The 20,235-nt window shown below is 35.4% G+C and overlaps 1 protein-coding gene across 2 annotated transcripts in view; it reads right to left on the minus strand.

Annotated features, from left to right (window-relative positions):
• Positions 1-16,396, minus strand: part of LOC115209132 (homocysteine-responsive endoplasmic reticulum-resident ubiquitin-like domain member 2 protein) — a 33,833-nt gene extending 17,437 nt beyond the window's left edge. The window contains exons 1-2 of one of the 2 annotated variants that reach the window (XM_029777278.2): positions 15,895-16,396; positions 15,231-15,471 (exon numbers count right to left, since the gene is read on the minus strand). In XM_029777278.2, coding sequence (XP_029633138.1) covers positions 15,231-15,374 — 144 coding nt within the window. In that variant the 5' untranslated portion in view covers positions 15,375-15,471; positions 15,895-16,396. The other variant, XM_036501333.1, reaches the window with a different exon arrangement.
• Positions 16,397-20,235: the final 3,839 nt, after the last annotated feature.

Here is a 20,235-nt window from a genome sequence, read left to right on the forward strand (position 1 = left end):
ATTAGTTCCACACCCTCTCTCTCTCTCTTTCGGAGAGGCACAAGCACCTACACGCACATATACACACACAGCAGTAATAGTTATTGTACTGATTCTACAATGAAGGCTAAATCATTAGCATAAAGAAGATTCCAGAAGTATCCAGTTATGAACACTTGTATGAAGAACTCCAGGATTTAGAAGAGAATATGTTGTTGGACACCCAAGAAGCACACAGACAGTATTAAACTTAATTTTGGTTTTATTTTGACCTAAACAGCTTCTTTTGTGAGCCACACTAACTGTATGAAACAAAGAATGTTGAAGTTCATTTTGGCACACTGCGCACAGACATTTTTTGATGAACCAATGAAAGAGCAAAAAATAACTCAACTTGTTAGAAACTGCAGCTAAATCTGCTTCAAATTACACTTATGATCTTAAAAAAAATATATATCTGATAATGTAGTAATAAATACTCTGTGTTCACAAAAAAAAACAGACAGAATGGATGTGGCTGAAACAACTTTAAATCATATCTGTTCAATTAGGGCTGACATGGGGATAAGTAGTAGCAGCAACATTTGATGGACAAATAAATTATTATTATAAATGTTTTGAAGAGAATTATACCACTACTGAATTAGTGACTGCAACAAAGCCATTATAAATGTCTCAACACAAAGATCCCAATTATGTAACTACTCATACAGAAATCAACTCATACAAGCAAAAAGAACCAAGCTATCATCATGTCAAGTCACAGAACGCTACTTTTAAATAAACTGTCTTAACCCCTTTAACTTTTAAACCAGTTGTATCCAGCCCAAATATTCTACCAGTTTTATGTTCAAACTGGCCAGATCCGGCCTCTTCTCACATCTATCCTATTGTGTTATTCTAAAAATAAACAAGCATATCATTGAAATTTTGAAGCAACATGATAATGTATGACTAATTCAAAACAATGGAAATAAAGAAGTATTACATTTGACAGAGAAATCTGAATATTAAAGGGTCAAATTATGATAAAAAGTAAACAAGTAACTAAGTCATAGTTGAACAAAACTTTTATAGGGAATATTTATGCAGTTACTCAACCTACTAAAAAACAGCAAGCATAAAGCTCTCGCGCCACCAGCTACTGACTTAATGAGACATATTGGTTATTTAGTTATGAATGTACTCTGACTAAAAAGGTGGAATGGTAACAGCTGGAACATTTTTGATCAAAGACCTGCTCAATATGGTTGGTTGATGTGGGTCTAAACGACATGTATTTAATTTTATCCTGCTTTTTTATATGATGGCTTGCTTAAAACAAAACTTTATAATTAACTGACTAGAGAAATACTATCTTGGATCAAACAGCTGTTACATTACTTTATAACTTTAAACGCTCTGAAATTTTAAATCGAAACTGGCTGATACATTAATCAAAAGGAATAATACCTTAACATACATTCGAGGAAATTGAAATCGATCAAAAATTCAATGGAAATTGTAGTTGTGATACCAGTGCTGGTGGCACATAAAAAGCACCATCCGAACGTGGCCATTGCCAGTGCCGCCTCAACTGGCTTCCGTGCCAGAGGCACATAAAAAGCACCAACCGATCGTGGCCGTTGCCAGCCTCGCCTGGTACCTTTGCCGGTGGCACGTAAAAAGCATTCACTACACTCACGGAGTGGTTGGCATTAGGAAAGGCATCCAGCTGTAGAAACACTGCCAGATCAGATGGAGCCTGGTGCAGCTTCCTGGCTTCCCAGACCCCGGTCGAACCTTCCAACCCATGCTAGCATGGAAAACGGACGTTAAACAATGATGATGACGATTCCTAAATGGGAAAGTAGACACTAAACCAGTAGAGATGAAAAAATGTATTTCTGCACAGTTTCTCTTTGAATGAACAACAGACAAGCTTATATTGTTTCCTACAACAATATTCTTTTGTAATACACTATTAAAAGCAGTTATAATATTCTAATCAAAACATTACAAAGAATAGAATGTTTCCTTATTCAAATGAAAAGGCAATGCTCTGTCTATTTTTATTCTCACTCACCCTATATATATGTATATATATGGCAAATGAAAGATAGAAGATGGAATATACAAGAATTTATTATCAATCACAACAATCTATATGTATCTATCTATCTATATATATATATATATATATATATATATATATATATACATACACACACATACATATATATTTAAATATCTACCTGTCAACATATCTCTGTCTCTCTCTACATATGTATATGCTTTTCTAATTTGTCTATCTATCTATTATAATCAAAATAAGCAACAAGGATATATATATATACTTATCTGTGTGTGTATATATATACTTATCTATCTATCTACATATATATATATATATATGTATATACTTATCTATCTATCTATATATATACATATATATATATGTATATATATATACACACACACACATACCTATCTATATATTGGGTCATCCTATAAATAATGCAGTTTTTTCACTTGCATGAACTAAAAGTGGGATGGGGGATGGGATAAGCTACCTGCATCACACTCTAATGATCTTACCTACCCATTCATCCTGTCCAATCCTGTGGACCATTTCTCTAATATTCTCCTTCCTGTAACTTGACGGGTATATGCTGACACCTCTGCACTATCTTCTCTCCTTTTCCAACTATGGTTGCCACATATCTCCTCTACTGCAAGACACCTATCTCTATCCCTCTATCATATTTTAACTCTCATTAAGTGGTTGGCATCCAGCCACAAAAATCATACAAAAGACACTGGAGCTTGGCACAATTTTCTAATTCATCAGCTTGTACCAAACAATCCAACCCATGCCAGCATGGAAAATGGATGTTAAATGACAATATATATATATATATGTATATATATATATATATATATATATATATAGGGTGATCCCATAAATAACGTGTTTTTTTCAATTGCATGAACTAAAAGTCAGAGGGAAACAGGATAAACTACCTGCATCAACTTGCTATAAAAGCAGATAGTAATTTTACATTATTCTTAGTGCAAGTTTTGATGAGTGCAGTTTGATTTTAACAGTTTTTTTTTTCAAATCTATAATGGAAGTGACAAAGGAGAGTATTCAGCATATTTTGCTTTAAGAGTTCAATAAAGGCAACAATGTAATGGAAAGTGCGAAGAATATTAATGCAGTATATGGGGATCAGAAAATAAGTATAAGCCAGTGTCAACTTTGTTTCTAGAAATTCCTGAGCCAGAATCTACAGCCTGGAAGAAGAGCCTCATCCTGGAAGATCTGTAGAACTCAACGAGGATGTCCTGCAAAATTTGGTGGAACAAAATCCCATTGTAACTGTTGAGGAACTAGTAGAGAAGCTTAGATTTGGTCATTTAACCATTCATCGATACCTGTGTCATCGGAAAAGTCAGCAAATTGGGTCAATGGGTTCTTCACAAACTTTCCAAGTCTAATCACGCACAGAGAGTGAATGTGTGCTCTTCTTTGCTGTTGCATCTCACCAATGAACCTTTTTGGGACCAAATAGTGACTGGTGATGAGAAATGGGTTTTCTATAAAAATGTCAAGCACCAAAGACAGTGCGTAGGGATAGGAGAAATACTGGCACCCCAGGTGAAAGGTCTTCACCCATATAAGGTGTTGGTATTTGTTAGGTGGGATATGAAAGGTTTAGTCCACTTTGAACTTTTAAACCCAAAGCGAACAATAACAAAGGAGATCTACTGCAAGCAGCTTGAGTGGCTTAAGTCAGCACTAGAAGAAAAACAACTATCTTTGGTTTCAAGATGAAAGGTGTTCTTTCATCAGGATAATGCTCAGCCACATACAGCAAGGATGACATTCCAAAGGCTGGAGTGGTGTGAATGGGGAAACAATGCCCTACCCACCATATTCACTGGACATTGCCCCATCTGATTATCATTTATTCTAGTCTTCAAAATCATTTGGATGGAAAAAAATATGAATTCTGCAGACAAGATCAGAACAGTACTGGAAGAGTATTCTTCATCACGGACAAGTGAATTTTGGAAGAGGAGCCTTTCAAGTCTACCAGAAAGATGGAAGAGCATTGTAGAAAATGAAATGCATCAATGAAAACAAACACCACATGATGGATGTTGTTTTCCACACTTGATTTTGACAAATGTTAATTCAATATGAACACATTGATGTTAATAAAATTTGTTTGTAGATAAAATTAATGATTTTGTGAATTTTTCAAAAACGACCGTCCTCTCTGCCTCAACCTATATATATATATATATATATATACACCTACCTATCTATCTATATATACCTACCTATCTATATATATATATTATATATATATATACCTATATATATATACATATGTGTGTGTGTGTGTGTGTTTCCCAAACTTTTCATGCCAAATTGCAATATCGCCCACCTATCAGCCAAAAAATGCTCCATCACCCACCTATGTAAAAAATACCTGAAACCCCTCCCCCACAAAATACCCCAGGACCTCCTTTGTATCCTTTGACACACACACTATATCATAAACTCGTTGCTCTGTTAGTGCCATTTGTACTAAATATGAGGTTATTTACAAATCCCTTATTGTAGGTTTAGTTTTACCATTAGTGTGAATGAAATTCTAACATTAACTCTATATTTTTCAAACAGATTAACTTCAGGAAACTTGTGCTTTCTTTTACGCTGATTTTCATTTTCTCCAAATGAACCATTGATCAAAACTATCAATGCTAAAATAATTAATGACTGTATTATAAAGGAAAAAAAAAAAAACTTTTTAATGACAACCATACGCAATGCAGCTAGTGCAGATACATTCAGTTTCAAACTTGTCAACTTTAGCCGCAAGTCCCCTTGTTGTATCACATCCAGTCCAATTCTTTTATAGGAAAGTAAAGTTCCAACATAGTTAAAACCAGATTCAACCTGGTGTGAGGTAGGGAAGGCAAGCAAAAGTAATTTCAGATGTTTCCACAGACTGGGATAGGAATTCAATATACTCTAATGGTACCTCAAATCTTTGCCATTATGGCGATATCGCATTCTGGCATCATTGTCATTTTGTAATTTTATCAATTCCTCCTGAACTACATCCTCACAATCAACTGCATCAACCTCAAACAGATTGCTATACCAATTTGGAATATTCAGCACAATAACATCTTGAAATCGCTCCACAATGTTATCGTGCAATGATTGTAAATAGTTACAATATGTAGTTAAATTCTAATCAACTAAATCATCTTTCAAAGAATCAAGTTGTGGAAATTGATGGAATTGACGTTTAGAAATGTTAGTCTTATACAACACCAATTTCGAAATGAAGGTAATCATAAATGATTTACAATCAATGAGAGTTTTTCTGTTTCCTTGCAATAACTTATTCAAATCATTTAATTTTGTGAACATATCACTAGGCAATAAGATATTGCACCTTGCAACCATCAATGAAGTGGATAGTGGACTATCTTCAAAGAAAGATATGATTATATGAAACAGTTCAACAAAGCGTAAAATACAGTTTCCTTTTGAAGCCACCAAACTTCGGTATAGTATAGGAGTTTAGTATAGTCCTCATCATTTCTCAGAGTTGACGGAAAATTCAATCAGACAAGAGACTGGACTTCAATTTGTTCAGTCTTGATAACTAACTGTAGTGCATATTCAACCTACTGTTCATAGTTTTTGCCACTAAATGCTGCCTGTGTGCCAAGCAATGAACAGTTAGTATCTGGTGGGAAATTTCACGCTTTAAGAGAGATGAAAAAACTTTGTCTTCCTCTCATCGAAGGGGCTCCATCAGACACACAAGCAAGAATATTACTGAGTGGGATATTATATTCAAAAAGGAAAGACTTGAGTGTGTGAAAAATAGTTGCACCTCTTGAATCAAACAACAATTTCTCTGTGAACAGCATTTCCTCACAAGGTTGAAGGACTTTGCTGAAATACCGAACATACACTATCAACAAACATTGATTGTCCACAACAGTTGACTCATCCACTTGTATAGAAAATTCAGAACGCTGGAGAATATTAATGAGCTGATGTTTGCCATTGTTGGCCGTTTCATCGATGCTTCAAGAAATTGTGCTATTACTAAGTGGGATCTTCTTCATAATGTTATCGAGTTTTTGTGCATAATAGTTGACAAAACCTCTTTGATAACTGGGCGAAGTAATGTTTCTTCAATTGTGTGAGACTTCCCAGACTTAGCAACAAGCCATGCAATATTGTACAATGCAATCAACCCATCATTCTCCTGTTTACTAGCTTCCTGGAGTAGCGTGTTGAATGTTTGTATTTGCTTTTTGAAAGAAGAACTCAGTTGCAAAAAGTATGATAACGGCTTGTCCTTGTCAGAATGCTTTGCTTCAAAGTGATACTTCAAGTGTGAAGGTTTCATTGCTTCGTTGGTCAATGTTTGATGGCAAAGAAGTCACATTGGTAACTGACAGTTCCGAGGAGAGGGAATAAATCCAAACAATAAATAATCACTACTCTACTGTTGACAAATTTTCTTGACCGGAGGCATCAGTAAAGTGAAAACGAATTTCCACGGACAGCGTCAGAAAGGCAGTATGGTATTCCCAAAGAGGAGAAGACAATAGAGCAGAGTCAGACGACACGTCTTTACTGGAGTAAATACAGATCTAGTTCGTTTGGTTGCCAGCATTTCAAAAATTAAAGTTTATCGAAAATTTTAAAATTTGGCACATTAATGTAACTTTCCAAGCTAAATTGCTGGAGTTATTCACCTTTTTCCAAAAGCTGTTTTAAAAAAGTTATAGAGGTTTAAAATTTGATCATTTTCACCCAGTCAAGAAACACGATTTCAAAACTGTCATTTTGTCAACATCCTGAAAATAGCACTTATGTTTTGATATGAAACTGTAGAGCTACACACAACATATACCCCTAAATAACTATTTTATTTTTCAGGGTTTTCAGGAAATTTTTGCGAATTTGAATTCTATACACAGGACTTCATACAATTATGCAAAAAAAAAAAATTTGTAGTGGAGTGTGATTTAAAGCCTAGGCCTATTTAGCTGCTATTTTTAGCATGCATGACAACCTTCTCAATGACTGTGACAAAACTATTTGATTAATGAACAAGTCCACTTTTTTAATACAAAGAAACATCTCATGTGAGTAGTCAAATCGATAAAAGTGCATCGTTTATTCTAGGCCTGCCTAGATACTAGTAAATGCAGACTAAATTTCTAAAAATTCATTGTCACCCACAAAATGCTCATATCGCCAGCCAAAATCTCAAATCGTTCACCATTTTCTAGAAATTTGCCCATCGCCCACTTTGGGAAGCTATCTACGTGTGTGTGTGTGTATACATATATATATATATATATATAGATGTATATATATATGTATGTATATATATCTATCTATCTTTCTTTCTATTTATATCTGAAATGTTCAAAGGCTGATTATGAAGCAGTGATTTTAGAGCTCTGAAATCTTGCAAGCATATTTCAACTCATCTTCTAAATAACGGCATGGTTTCTTTCCAGGTAAACTAACATCTGACTTTTCAAAGTCTTCAAAAGTTAACAAGTAGTGACATCTCTTGAAAATGAACAAAATTTCACATTGTGGTGTTATCAAGTACCTGCAGGAAAAGGGTTTAGCACCCAACAACATTCATGCTGATATGGTTGCTACTTTAGGGGATGACGCTCCAGCTTTATCAACAGTGCAAAAATGGGAAGCTGAATTTAGGAGGGGAAGAGAATGTCTTGAAGATGACCTAAAATTTGAACATCTTGCAACTGCCACCACCGAGGAAAACATTTGTATTCACCATATGGTGATGAATGACAAGCAATTGACTATAAATTAAATAACCAATGTTATTAGCATATCACAAAAGAATTGAGAAAATTTTGCACAATGAAATTAGCACAACAGAGGTTTCTGCTCGCTGGGTGCCTCAACTGACACCTGATAAAAAATGCACCAGGTTGATCACATCACAGGAAAATCCAACATTGTTTCAGGCAGATCCAGTTGGCTTTCTTGAACATTTCCTAACCCAGAACAAGTGTTGAGTCCATCACTCTGAGCCAGAGACAAAATGACAATCTGTACAGTGGAAACATCCCTCCTCACCTGCTCTAAAGGAGACTAAGGTTGTTTCATCAGCAGGAAAAGTGATGGCCTCGGTTTTTTGGGATGCAAAAGGCATTGTGTTTATTGACTATCTTCAAAAGAGCCACAGCATCAATGGAGAGTACTATACTAACTTTCTCAGGCAGTTACAAAAGTGGATCAAGACCAAACATCCAAGAAAACTGAGGAAAGAAGTCTTGTTTCATTAGGACAATGCTCCAGCACACAAGTGCTTGCTTTCAATGGCTGCTGTGCATGACAGTGGCTTTGAACTGGTTGGTCACCCTCCTTATTCTCCTGATTTGGCCTCACCTGATTATCATGTTCCCCAACATGGAAAAAATAATGGCTGAGAACCAGTATAGCAGTGATGATGACATTATATCTACTGATGATGACTTTTCTGACCAACAGGTAGACAGGCAGATATAATAGAAGTAAGGACCTAAATCCTTCAAAGGGATGTTAAACATCCAAGTTCAACAGTTCAATCCAAAGTAAAGAATATATATAAATCTATATATTCAATATTAGTACAATATAATAAGGAAAGGAAAAATAGAAGTGTTGACATTGCTTTATTCCAAGCTGGTACATATATCCAATAAAAATTCTACAAGTTGTTTCCAAGCTTAATTAATTCAAAACAAAATGAATTACAATTCCTTTGAAATCACAAATTAGGCTTTTCCTCAGGAATTCATCATTGGAATGAATGAGTTCCACCAACAAATATAAAGACCTTTACAATAGCCCAGAAAGGAGCAGTTATAGGTAATATGAGGGCACTGAGGGTGATAGCCTAATTTGTGATTTCAAAAGGATTATATTTTGTTTTGTTTTAATTAATTAGGCTTGGAAACAATTTGTAGAGTTTTTATTGAATATATGTCCCAACTTGGAATAAAGTAACATCTACACTTCTATTTTTCCTTTCTTTATTATACTTTATATATATATATATATATATATATATATATACACACACACACACACGTTCAAATGTTACATCATTGAAGACTCCACATTTCTCACAATACAACCTTCTTTTAAAAGTAGTTAGGGTCTTATATAATTAAAAACTCCATTGCTCTCACTCATTAGAATGTTTTGGTATGGTTTCTGCAGTTGGATACCCTTCCTAACACCAACCACTTTACAGTGTGTACTGGGTGCTTTTTACATGGTGCCAGCACCAGTGATTTTTATGTGGACCAGCACCAACAGGGTCACTGAGTAACCTGCAAGACAAAAAGATCCTCAGCTGGGAGGAGAGAGCAGTAGTGAGGGTGATGATGGCTTTGTGCTAGTTGATGAGAGATAAAAGGTATGGAGGGACAGGGGTAGGTATCCTACGGTAGAGCAGATACATGAATATTCCAGATGAAAAAGAAAGGTAGGTGGGTTGGTAAGATAATGAGAGCAATAATGAGAGATAGTGACAAAGATGTGTCAGGACATGCCTTTGAGGGACATTGTGGGTGGTGAGAAAAGTGGTTATACAGAGGTTTAGACAGGGTGGATGGACAGAGTAGAGGTAACTGAGGCAAATGATGGAGTGAAATATAGGAGAGGGGCAGGGGTTTGCAGTAGGTATATGAGGGCATTGAGAGTGATAGCAGATAAGTGAGGTGTTAATTATGGAGAACAACACAGGAGAGCAGAAGCACAAAAAGGAGGTGATTGGTGGAGACAGTAGGTGGGGGAAGCTAATGGAAGTGGTTCAGGGTGGGGAAAATAACTGAGAAAGCAAGGGGATGTGGTACACGGATATTCTGCTCTCTGGTGATAGAGAGGTGATGTGTGTTAGGGGATGAAAGGTGAGGGGAAATGGTTGTCAAAGCAGAGAGGATGCAGGTAGGCATGGAGCAAAGCCCCTCCTGGACAAGTATTAACCAAGGTGGTTTAGGATATCAATTCTGCTGTGGTGAATGGGTCTTCTTGAGTACAGAAAGGCACCAGATATCTCAGCTCTTTGTCATTTATATATACATGACTCAGTGCAATGATCCAAACTAGAAAGTCACAAAGAGATGAGAGTTGGATGGAGCCTATAGATGGCAAGTTTTGCCAGAAGATTCATAAGCTAGATATGGTCAAATGTTCTACAAACCTGACCAAATTATATCATGGGAAAAAAATGAACATTTAATGCAGTTGTTTAGACTCAGGTAAGGCTTAAATAAGCAGATCTATGATCAAAGACATTCTGACTGTAACCAGTTTGTCTTTTCATATAGTAAGGAATACACAGTTCAATATTTGCTTCATTTTATAATAGTGTGATTTTGAGAGCTTCAGTTGCTACTTCAAGCAGTTCACATAACTGTGTAAAGGCATCTACATTAGTTCAACGAATGTATAAATCTTTGTGGTGGTATCGATAGTAGCAGTAATGATACTCTAAAATGTAATAGTTTAAGAAAAAAAATTCTCTTTTTAAGATGGCATGGTGCAATGTGAGAGATTCTGTTATTTTAAAAAGTCGGGTGCCATATAGAGGCTTCCTAAAAGCGCTAGAGGTGTAACACGCTTAGTTGTTCAAGTAATTCTCTATCATGGGTTATACAATAAACTTAGAAACATGTACACATGTTATATCCCTCTGAGGAAAACCACTACCAACAGCCTAAGAGGAAGAGAAAGCACGAATACATAATCAGCATCACATTCCCTTTGTTTCACTTCTAAACCTTGCTAGCTGTACAGAAAATTCTTTGCTGAGGTTTAATAAGACAAAAACACATCAGTGGTTTCACTAGATGGTTTTTAAAGATGAGGTCCACTCTTATCTACATGATCTTTTATTTTTTACTTGTTTTAGTCATTTGATTGCAGCCATGCTAGGGCACCACCTTGAAGTGTTTTAGTCAAACAAATCTCAGGTAGTACTTATTCTATCGGCCTCTTTTTACCAAACCATTAAGTTACAGGGAAGTAAACATACCAGCACTGTTTGTCAAGAGGTGGTGGGAGACAGACACAAGGGCACAAACACGCATAGATATATACAAATACACATATACGACAGGCTTCTTTCAGTTTCTGTCTACCAAAACGACTTAAAAAGGGTTTGGTTGGCCTGAGGTTATAGTAGAACACACCTGCCTGAGGTGCCATGCAGTGAGACTAAACCCAGAACTTTTTTGTTAGGAAGCAAACTTTTTACCACACAACACCTGCGACCAAACATTTTGGTTAGCTTAGCTAATCTTATCTCCTTTGTTTTCATATTTTAAACACTGTCAGGAGTTTTAAGGCAACTAATCATGTGGATCTCAGTTAATCAAAGATTTTCAACCCACCATGTTACATGCAGGACTCTGCCTTATATGTATTTAATATGAAAATTGCTCCCCAGAGGTAGTTTCCTTCAACAAAATATTGCTGATATTCATAATCTGTATCACTACATTACTTCTTTTCCTTTAAAAGTGAACTGCTTCTAAATCTGCAGAATCAAATGAATGTTTCACTGAGGAGGTCTAATAAGACTGAAATATATACATTTTCTTTCACCGGTTGGCTATTAAAAAATAACAGACTCCCATCTGCATAGAATATATTTTGCTAAACTTTTTGGTCACCTTAATGGGGTTATATCCTTTGTTATTAGATTTTATAAACACTCCATAGAGGGAGTTTTTGTCTAGTTGAAGAGATAAAGTTTGTTGCTTGAAGTTAATTAACTCTGATACATGCATGAAATCCTACAATGGTATATAACCAGCTAAGCTTGTCTGGCAAATTGTCTGGCAGAACAGAGTCAAGATATTTTTTTTTTCTTTTTTGCAGAATTCTGTTTTAAGCATGCTATTTTAACCCCTCATAACTTTTTTATTTTCAGAAACTTTTTGTGAATTTGTATTTTACACACAACTACAAAAGAATTTTTAATTTTTCGAAATTAAAAAAATTTTTTTTTAACTTTTCGAAATAAAAATTTTTTTTTAATTTATATTTTTCAATATTTTTCTTCCCATAAACATATTTAATGGTCTATTGCTAGGATTTAAGCCAAAAATTCGGACTGTCCGTATTTTAAACTGTGATTTAAAAAAAAATTTTTTTTTTTAATTTTTCGATTCTTTTAAAAATACGGACAGTCCGAATTTTTGGCTTAAATCCCAACAATAGACCATTAAATGTGTTTATGGGGAGAAAGGTATTGAAAAACATCATCAATACGTCAGTGACAAAGCAAGAGGATATGAGGTTGGTCGTGAGATGTGTCAAAAATCACGCACCAATTTTTTTTTTTTATGCATAATCGTATCAATTCCCGTGTGTAGAACACAAATTCGCAAAAGTTTTCTGAAAATTCCAGGAAAATAAAGAAGTTATGATGAGTTTAATAGAGCGAATAAGCAGAATTCCACCTTTTTTGCTTTGTTTTTTTACTAAAGAATAAAAAGTTAGAAAAGTGTTACAGTACATGGGTGTACATTGCTGTAGAAAGGTCATATCAACAATTGGAATTGTCCTCTTCATAAAATACTCTGCTTTTCACAATGTCGACGAAGCCACGAAATGTATGGAGAGACTATTCAAAAATTTCACCTATGTACTCAATGTTTATTATTCAGGCAAAATGCTAAATAATAAAGAACTATTTAGTTGCTGTGTATATAGAATGTTCGTAACAAGTTTATTTATTAGTTTCATTGTGTAGCTGCCGAAGTTAAAAAGTTTGGGCGACTTTAAGAGATGAAATCGGTGTTTACAAATTCAATCAATTTGGTTTTAAGTGTAAGTAAAAGCTACAAAAATATGTATAAAAATTAATGAGAACAATTACACAGTGAGTTATAAATAATTGAATTTCAGATCAGATCAAACACTAGTGAAATATATATACTATTGGCCTTTTTTTCTGGGAAAAGGGTTACATTAAAATTGTTATACATTTACAGGGAGTACTCTGAGGGATACACTTACATACAAAATGTTACGCTTATAAACTTCGAGAAGGGAGATTAATTATTTCATTTGATGTTTATTTTGTTTTAGATATTGATCCAGAAAAACACGGGCTGTGTCTATGGCCACTGTGCAGGCATTGAAGATAATTTTAATATTTAATCTACATTCTACAGACGTTCAAGTTGAGAATCGGCAACACTGCTACCAGTCAGGAACTCTAATGATCACATCATGGACACTTTTTTTTGTTTGTTTTTTAATGGCTCTCTTAGACTGGTGTGGTTTGGAAAAGTTCCGCAACTTGTTAACTGCCAGGTCAGACCTACGATGAAAGGTGTCCCTGTCACGATGTCATTTAATATGCCTGGAACTATATTGACTAAATCCTTTCGCTGGTAGGGAGCTTTTATAATTAGGGTGACTGGAGTATTGGTCGTGTCCCCCATCGTGAAAAGAGACAAAATGAAATGGCTTGAAGTGCTGGAAACAGAAATTCCCTCCTATATAAAATGAAGATAGCAATATTTGCTCCACAGTTCTGTAAGCAAATAGATAAACAAACGTGATTTGAGGAATATTCGGCTGTTGTCCACACGCAAGTAAGCCATCATTGGTTCGCAGTGATGTTTAGAGCTGCAGCAGATTTTCATGTAATATATTTTATACCGTATCTCAGATATTATTTATGAGTGCTAGACTTGAAAAAAAAAATTTTTTAACTCAACAAAGAACTAAGCAGAGTTTTCTAACTATTTCCAACATCTAAATATTTGTTTTTTCAACTTACTCAATAGATGACACATTAACTTAATTTTCGCATACAACTTTTTAAAAGTTTTTTGTTTGTTTTTTTTTTTCTTTTACCAATGGATTTCTACTGAAACTCTGGCAATTTTGCATCACTCCTTCGGAATGATGTGTTGGCGATATGTGACGGCAGCACCCAGACCAAAAAATACTATCACATTCATTATCTCGGTAGTATCATAACGTAAATAAATGTTGCCTGACCCATTTATGAAATTAGTTCTCACAACGTATAAGAAATTCATACGTGGCTATGTACTACCGTCACTGTTGATTATTGAAATTCTAACATATGACAAGACAGCAAAACTAACCTGCAAAATTATTGCAAGTTAGGTTAATAAACAAAATTAGCAAATAAAAAGAATATTTTCTTATAAATCTAATAATCTGTTTATGCCTTTTCAAGTATTGCTGGTCCAATAATAATAGATCACGAGAAATGACTTTTATAAACAGCAGAAATACCGAAATCATAAACAAAACGTGTAAATAAGGTTATTTTTGCACTGAAATTTTTAATTCGGTGGGATATAACTGGAAATCTTACGAATTTAGAAATGGTAAGTCAAGATAAGTCCCAAACATAAGGAAAATATGACAAGCAGGATTGTTGTTTATTTGGGGAATCAGCAAATATCTTAATATAATAAATATAATTTAAGTCGGAAATAAACTTCATATTCAGTTTTTAAGCTAAAATAATGTATCTGTTAGGAGTGGGGACGACTGACAATATAACCTCGGGAGGAAGTCGATGTATTTCAGATTGTTTATTTTCGAATCGAACTAAAACACTAGATTGAAGTTATCTTATAGCCATGGACGTCCATATACATACACTTCATATACTAAATAAACAGACATTTTTTAGAAAGTCTGCAGACTGTCGTTTAGATTCGAGACAGATTTAAGAGATTTTTGAAAATATGGAATAATATAACCGCGTTCCACGTTGACTGGTTGAAGGAATAGGATATGAAGATTGTTGTTTATTTCTTCAGACTACCGATACATACATCTGTTGGTTTTAGGAAATGAATACGTATACTGTACATACACACACACACATATATATAATATATATATATATATATATATATATATATATATATATATATATATATATATATATATATATATGTCGTGTGTGTGTGTGTGTATGTAGGTAAATCCGGCCTCCGTCTTCAGGGTGGAGAAATACGTGTGTCTATACACACATGCATACATACATACATGTGATAGATAGATAAACAGACAAACAGATAGATAGATAGATAGAATATTTGTAAGTTAAACCTTTGAGACAAACAAAATATTCATAGCAAATATATCAAATAGACAAAAGTGTAGCAATAAAACTTACGGGTTGATTTGGGTAAACATCAGAAAGATGGCTTTTAAGTTTTCTAACAGTCCATTCAAGCATACAATCAACTGTAACATCCGCGATTCGCTGGTTGGGAGCTTTTACAATTAGAGTGATTGGGGTATTGGTCGTGTCCTCCATGGTGAAAAGAGACAAAATGAAATGGCTCGAAGTTAAAGTGCTGGTAATACAAATTCCCTCTTTCTCAAATGGAGATATCAGTATATGTTCCACAGTTCTGTGAGCAAATAGATAAACAAACAATATCGTTGTCGAGAAGAAACAACAAAAAACTTGACTGATGTAATAAGAGCTATAGCAGTAAAGCAGGACAAATTGTAAACGGTGTTAACCTATATATTTAGGAATGAGCTTTTACTGAAGGAAGGGTGGAGCTGGATCTGAGTGGACGGTGACAAAACACGTAGACCACTAAAACTATCCTAGACTACTTGTATTTATGGGGTGTCTAAGTTTCTAAAATTATTAACAATCTGGCGAGAAAATGTTAGTATTAGCTTATTAAGATTATTTTTTGCAGTTTACTGTTCTACAAGACGTAACATCAAAACAGATGTATAGTATTTTCTTTGTTTAAGGAATTAAAGTAAAATGTCATATTAGAATCGAAATAAAAAGAGAAAGAGTCAAATTCTTTTACAAGTTGCAGTTCTGGCACGAAAGTTGAAAGTCTGCTAGGCTGCATTATAGTATTATTATACAAGATGCATCATAGTTTCCCAGAGAAACGTCAGTTTTGGTAGATTACTTCTCATCATTGCTGACTTTGTAATTTTTTTTCTTCTTTGATGTGAAGGTGTTTGGTAAAAGATAAACGTGTCAAAAGACTATTTCATGAGATGACAGTCACAATTTGAGGCCTCACTTTGATTTATAAAATGTTGATGGTGATGTCAAATTCTATACTTCGATGACCTCATTGACTCCATCACCAGCGGAAGGAGCCGGAACAGGAAGTACACGTATCAAATTCGTGCAACACGGACAAAATATTTCACTGTTTACTCAATAAAGCGTTACAAACGATGGAAAAAAAAAAGAAAACAAAACAAAACGATGATACTGGGTATCAGTGATCAGGTTATACTCATATCATATAAGACTTCGATTATTAACTATGTAAGAAGAATAAATAAATTAATGTAGCACGTCTGTTTAATTTGTAAAACTAGTTGAGCCTCGACAGATATCTGTTGCGTCATGCGACCTGAGATTAAATTCTTTCCAAAACAAATACAATGATGATCCGCGACTTAATGATTGGTTGATATAAGTTTTTGAAAAAGAAAACCAAACAAATGTTCTGTAAATCTAGATTTTCTAAAATATGACTCAGAGTTGGTATAAACTCTTGAAGTAAACATTCCTTTAAGGAAATTATTTTTATTAGATCTTAGGTATTTAATTCGCTCTGAACACAAATTTGTGGATAACAAAACAAGGGCAGATTGAATTTTTACAGGTATGTGATTCCCAAAGGAAAGGATCGGAGGGACTTAAATATTAAAGTTGACGAAAAGAAATTTTTTTAGGACGAACTGAATCAAGTGCAGGAGAAAAATAACAACAAAAAAATGAAACTTTTATAGTAAACTTATGATGAAAAAGTAATTGTGATTTTTTTCCTGAATAAACAGTAGAATGTGTGTTTGAGAGAGAGAGAGAGAACGAGAAAGATAGTGTGCGTGCGCGCGCGCGAGTGTGTGTGTGTGTGAACATCAATCACTTTCAATTTGGAAAGTTATCAGTTCTTCAGGGTTCAACAGATGTAGTAGTTATGATGCAATTCTCTGTATATGTGAAGTGTACTTTTGAATTTTGTGGGCGATTTTTAAGTATGTCAAATGCGTGATTAAGTTAAGTACTTTGGACAAGTTGAATGATTTTGTTAGAGAATCGATGGGTATGTATACACACACACAAACACACATAATTTATTAGTTGAGAAGCTACATCAATGATGTAAAGGCCTTGAGTTTCAGACCAAAAACACTCATCAAATTGTACTTTGGCACAAGACCCTCGGCGCTTGAGTCATTGATATAGTTTATCTATATATATATAAAACTGTAGTTGTGAGTGTCTGTCCCCTTCGATTTAGATTCCTAACTATTCCCACATTTTGCGGTGCAGTTTAACCAAATTCGGGTATCTTATAGTCGTGATTCATATCGAGCCCGTCTGGGTATTAGCGCGCGTCTACGATGAGTCTACGATTTTAAAAATAATTTAACATCATTTTTTATTCCATTTTAATGCATAATTTTTCGTGTGTCGATGGCAGCGGAGTTGGCGTCCATGGTCACACCTGCACCTGTTTGCTTCTCCTCCTTCTTCCCTCCCTCGTGAAGCTGTGGGGGAAGGGAGTGTAAGGAAATCAACGTCGTAAAGCGTTGTCAAGGAGACCAGCGTTCTTTTAGAACAACGACTTCATGGTTTGAAGACACCAAAACAGAAATGGCTAAGAAAGCCCGAATTGGCATCTATAAGGGAAGTAACTCTCTAAAAATGCTTATGTAGTTATTTCCCTTACAAACCCGAGCAACGCCGGGCGATACTGCTAATTGACTATAAATAAGATACAGCACTCTGTTTTATGTATTCAGTTCTGGTTCTTCCCCTTCTTCCCTCTCTATCTTTCCTTCCTTGTGTGTGTGTGTGCGTGCGCGCGCGCGCGTGTGTGTGTGTTTCTTTGCCTAGTTATTGCATGACAGTTGTAGCTGAATGTCAGTGTTATTCATTTCCAGCCTTCTGTAATAAACATGTCCGGCCAAGGGGAAATGTTACCTTACTTAGAAACGGGTAAGGATTTGTGACAGGAAGGACATCTAGCAGTAGAAAATCTATGTCATCGATTTCCCTTTGGCCTACACAAGCATGGAAAGTGAATGTTGAAATGATTGTGATTATGATGATGATGATGAAATAGTGTCCTGTCCAGATAAAGATATATCTTTGATCATATTAACTCATCAGAATTCAGAGATAAGCGCCAACCCTGATGAACACAGCAATCCATGCAAGGACGTTAGTCATAGATGAACAACTCCATATATGGCATATACTTCTGTGAGTATACACAAAGACCAGTTTTTCAAAGTCATTTTTAATCTTGGTTTGACATCTTATACACACATGCACACACACACACACATACACACACACACACACACACAACACACACACACACACATACATATTATGTCAGACTTGGCTGAACAAATGAACAGATACATTATTTACATTCAACGGATATTTGTCCTCATCTTGTTTGTTGTTAACACAACGTTTCGACTGATATACGCTCCAGCCTTCATCAGGTGTCTTGGGGAAATTTCGAACCTAGGTTCTCATTCCTAAGGTATTTTTCGATCTTGTTGTTGTTATTATTATTATTATTATTAGTAGTAGTAGTAGTAGTAGTAGTAGTAGTAGTAGTAATATTAGTAGTAGTAGTAGTATTCAGGTCACTGCCTGGAATCGAACTCAGAATCTTGGGGTTAGTAGCCCGCGCTCTTAACCACTGTGCCATATGCTGTGGCATAGTAGTTAAGAGCGCAGGCTACTAACCCCAAGATTCCGAGTTCGATTCCAGGCAGTGACCTGAATAATAATAATAATAATAACAACAACAACATCGAAAATACCTTAGGAATGAGAACCCAGATTTTAAATTTCCCCAAGACACCTGATGAAGGCTGGAGGGTATATCAGCCAAAACGTTGTGTTAACAACAAACAAGATGAGGACAAATATCCGTCAATTGTAATTAACGTACATAATTCCTCATCTCTTAAATATAGAACTGTATTAAATGAACAGATGTATGAAAAATCTTTTAGCCAGTCTGGTAAGTTGCAATTTTAACTAAAAATAACAATTTGCTTTATATTTAGATAATACAACAATTATTCACCCACTGAATATAATTTTAAGCTTTTATATACAATATATACCCAGTAGAAACTCCATATGGTGTACCCAGTGCAAGCTATGGACACATAAGAGGTGCAGTGGTATCACAGGAAGGTTAACAGAGAAAGTAGTCTTTGTATGTGGCCGATGTGCAGGTGCATTAAACACTAGAAATTAGCAGTACAGAAAATAGAATCCCTCAAATATCCAGGAGAATCCCTATAAATAGTAGATAGTTTCCATTACTTTGGTGATCAAGTTAACAATGAAGGTTGGGCAAAGTTCAGAGAGCTTCTATCTTTGTTGGTAACAAAAGGCCTCTCCATCAGAATGAAAAGCAGATTTTATGATGCCTGTGTATGAAGAGTTATGCTACATGGCAGTGAGACATGGGCTGTGACAACTGAGGACATGTAAAAGCTTGAAAGAAATGAAGCTAGCATGCTCTGCTAGATGGGTAATATCAGTGTGATATGGTCATATTGATGTGTATGAATGAGGACAGCTGCATCAAGAAGTGCTGATCTCTTATTGTAAAGGGAATGTGTGGAAGGTGTAAAACCAGGAAGACATGAGACAAAGTGGTGAGAAAGGGTCTTCAGATGTTGGACATCACAGAGGATATGATAAGGGACCAAGACTTCTAGCAGTTTGCTGTACTTGAGAAGACATCTCAAGCTAAGTAAAATCATGGTATTCCATACCTAGAGGCATGTCCTCTACATCCCTCTCTCAGCTGAGAGATCCTAGTCTTGCAGGCTTGTGGGTGTTGGTGTTATGTGAAGCACCGATGTCGGTGCCACATAAAAGTGCCCATACTGATTCCACATAAAAGCATCCATGCCCATTTTACATAAAAGCACCCATGCTGGCGCCATGCTAAAAACACCCAGAACACTCTAAAGTGGTTGGCATTAGGAAGGTGAAAGGTAGGAGAGTCCAGTTTGCTGGACATTGTTGTAGAGCTGAAAAAGAGGTAATTTCTACTCTTCTCCTCTGGAAGCCATCTACTCACAATGCCAGAGGGCGCGCACTCTCCTACCCTGATGTAATCTCCAGGGATACA

The sequence above is a fragment of the Octopus sinensis genome, linkage group LG3 (assembly GCF_006345805.1).
Source record: "Octopus sinensis linkage group LG3, ASM634580v1, whole genome shotgun sequence".
Lineage (NCBI taxonomy): Eukaryota > Metazoa > Mollusca > Cephalopoda > Octopoda > Octopodidae > Octopus > Octopus sinensis.